The 1,040-nt window shown below is 41.0% G+C and overlaps 1 protein-coding gene across 2 annotated transcripts in view; it reads right to left on the bottom strand.

The window, feature by feature from the left end:
* The window catches only part of LOC105887631 (zinc finger protein 568), a 20,426-nt gene extending 19,595 nt beyond the window's left edge, over positions 1 to 831 (bottom strand). For both annotated transcript variants that reach the window (XM_012809124.1, XM_012809125.1), the window contains exon 1: positions 756 to 831. In XM_012809124.1, the coding sequence (XP_012664578.1) occupies positions 756 to 831 (76 nt within the window). The remainder of the gene's footprint in view (positions 1 to 755) is intronic.
* Positions 832 to 1,040: the final 209 nt, after the last annotated feature.

The following is a 1,040-nucleotide window of genomic DNA, read 5'->3' as shown; positions in this document are numbered from 1 at the left end:
GACAAGGAAGGAGTTAGGTAGCAAAAAAAAAAAAAAAAAAAGCTGGCTTCTTGCCTGTGGCTCAAGCGGCTAAGGCGCCAGCCACATACACCTGAGCTGGCAGGTTTGAATCCAGCCTGGCCCGCCAAACAAGGAGGGCTGCAACCAAAAAATAGCCGGGCTTTGTGGTGGGCACCTGTAGTCTCAGCTACTTGGGAGGCGGAGGCAGGAGACTTGCTTGAGCTCAGGAGTTGGAGGTTGCTGTGAGCTGTGATGCCATGGCACTCTGCCTAGGGTGACAGCTTGAGGCTCTGTCTCAAAAAAAAAAAAAAAAAAAAAGCTAACTCTTTAGCTTCATTGTCAAAAATCAATAGAAAATATCTAAAACTGAGAAATCAAGCCTTAGCAGTATGAAGATGTCATTCAGAAGGCTGAATATCAGAATATCCAGATAAAAATGTTCAAAGTATTTGCCTCTGGGGAATGAAACTAGAGGATGAGAAGAGATGGGATAAGAAATTTTGTTTGTATAAAATATAATAGCATTTAAAAATATATTTAAATGTGCCCTTTAAAAAAATATAAATTACATTTAATTAAAAAAATCAAATAGTCAAGTGAATAAAATAAAAAACAAATATCTACCTTGCACAGTCAATAACACCCATGTGAACTTTCTTGGTCAGAGTATTGAATTTCCTAAGTCTTTCACATCATCCCTTAACATAACAGCCTTCTCTCCTAAGCTCTGCTCACCTCTGAGCCACCTCACCTACCTCTCCTTTCCATCATGTGGGTCAAACACTCCATTGTCATACAGCTATTGCTGATCTCTGAAGGCTGAGAAGTCATTCACAACTTTCCTGTTCTGGGCAGAAGGGTCAAGATAAACTGCAGTTCCAGCAATTTCAGGATCCACTCTTTCCCAGGACTCTTTAGCCTCTGAGGCAGGTCTCAGGTCAGAAGGTCTCCTTATATGATAGATACTTCAGGCTTCTTTCTACTTACACCACAGATGTTTTATCCTTGTGGAGCCAGGACCTATAGGTTAGGACACAAAT

The sequence above is a fragment of the Otolemur garnettii genome, unplaced genomic scaffold, assembly GCF_000181295.1.
Source record: "Otolemur garnettii isolate 467f Iridium unplaced genomic scaffold, OtoGar3 scaffold00100, whole genome shotgun sequence".
NCBI classification, from domain to species: domain Eukaryota; kingdom Metazoa; phylum Chordata; class Mammalia; order Primates; family Galagidae; genus Otolemur; species Otolemur garnettii.
This window is presented reverse-complemented; position numbering and strand designations above follow the sequence as displayed.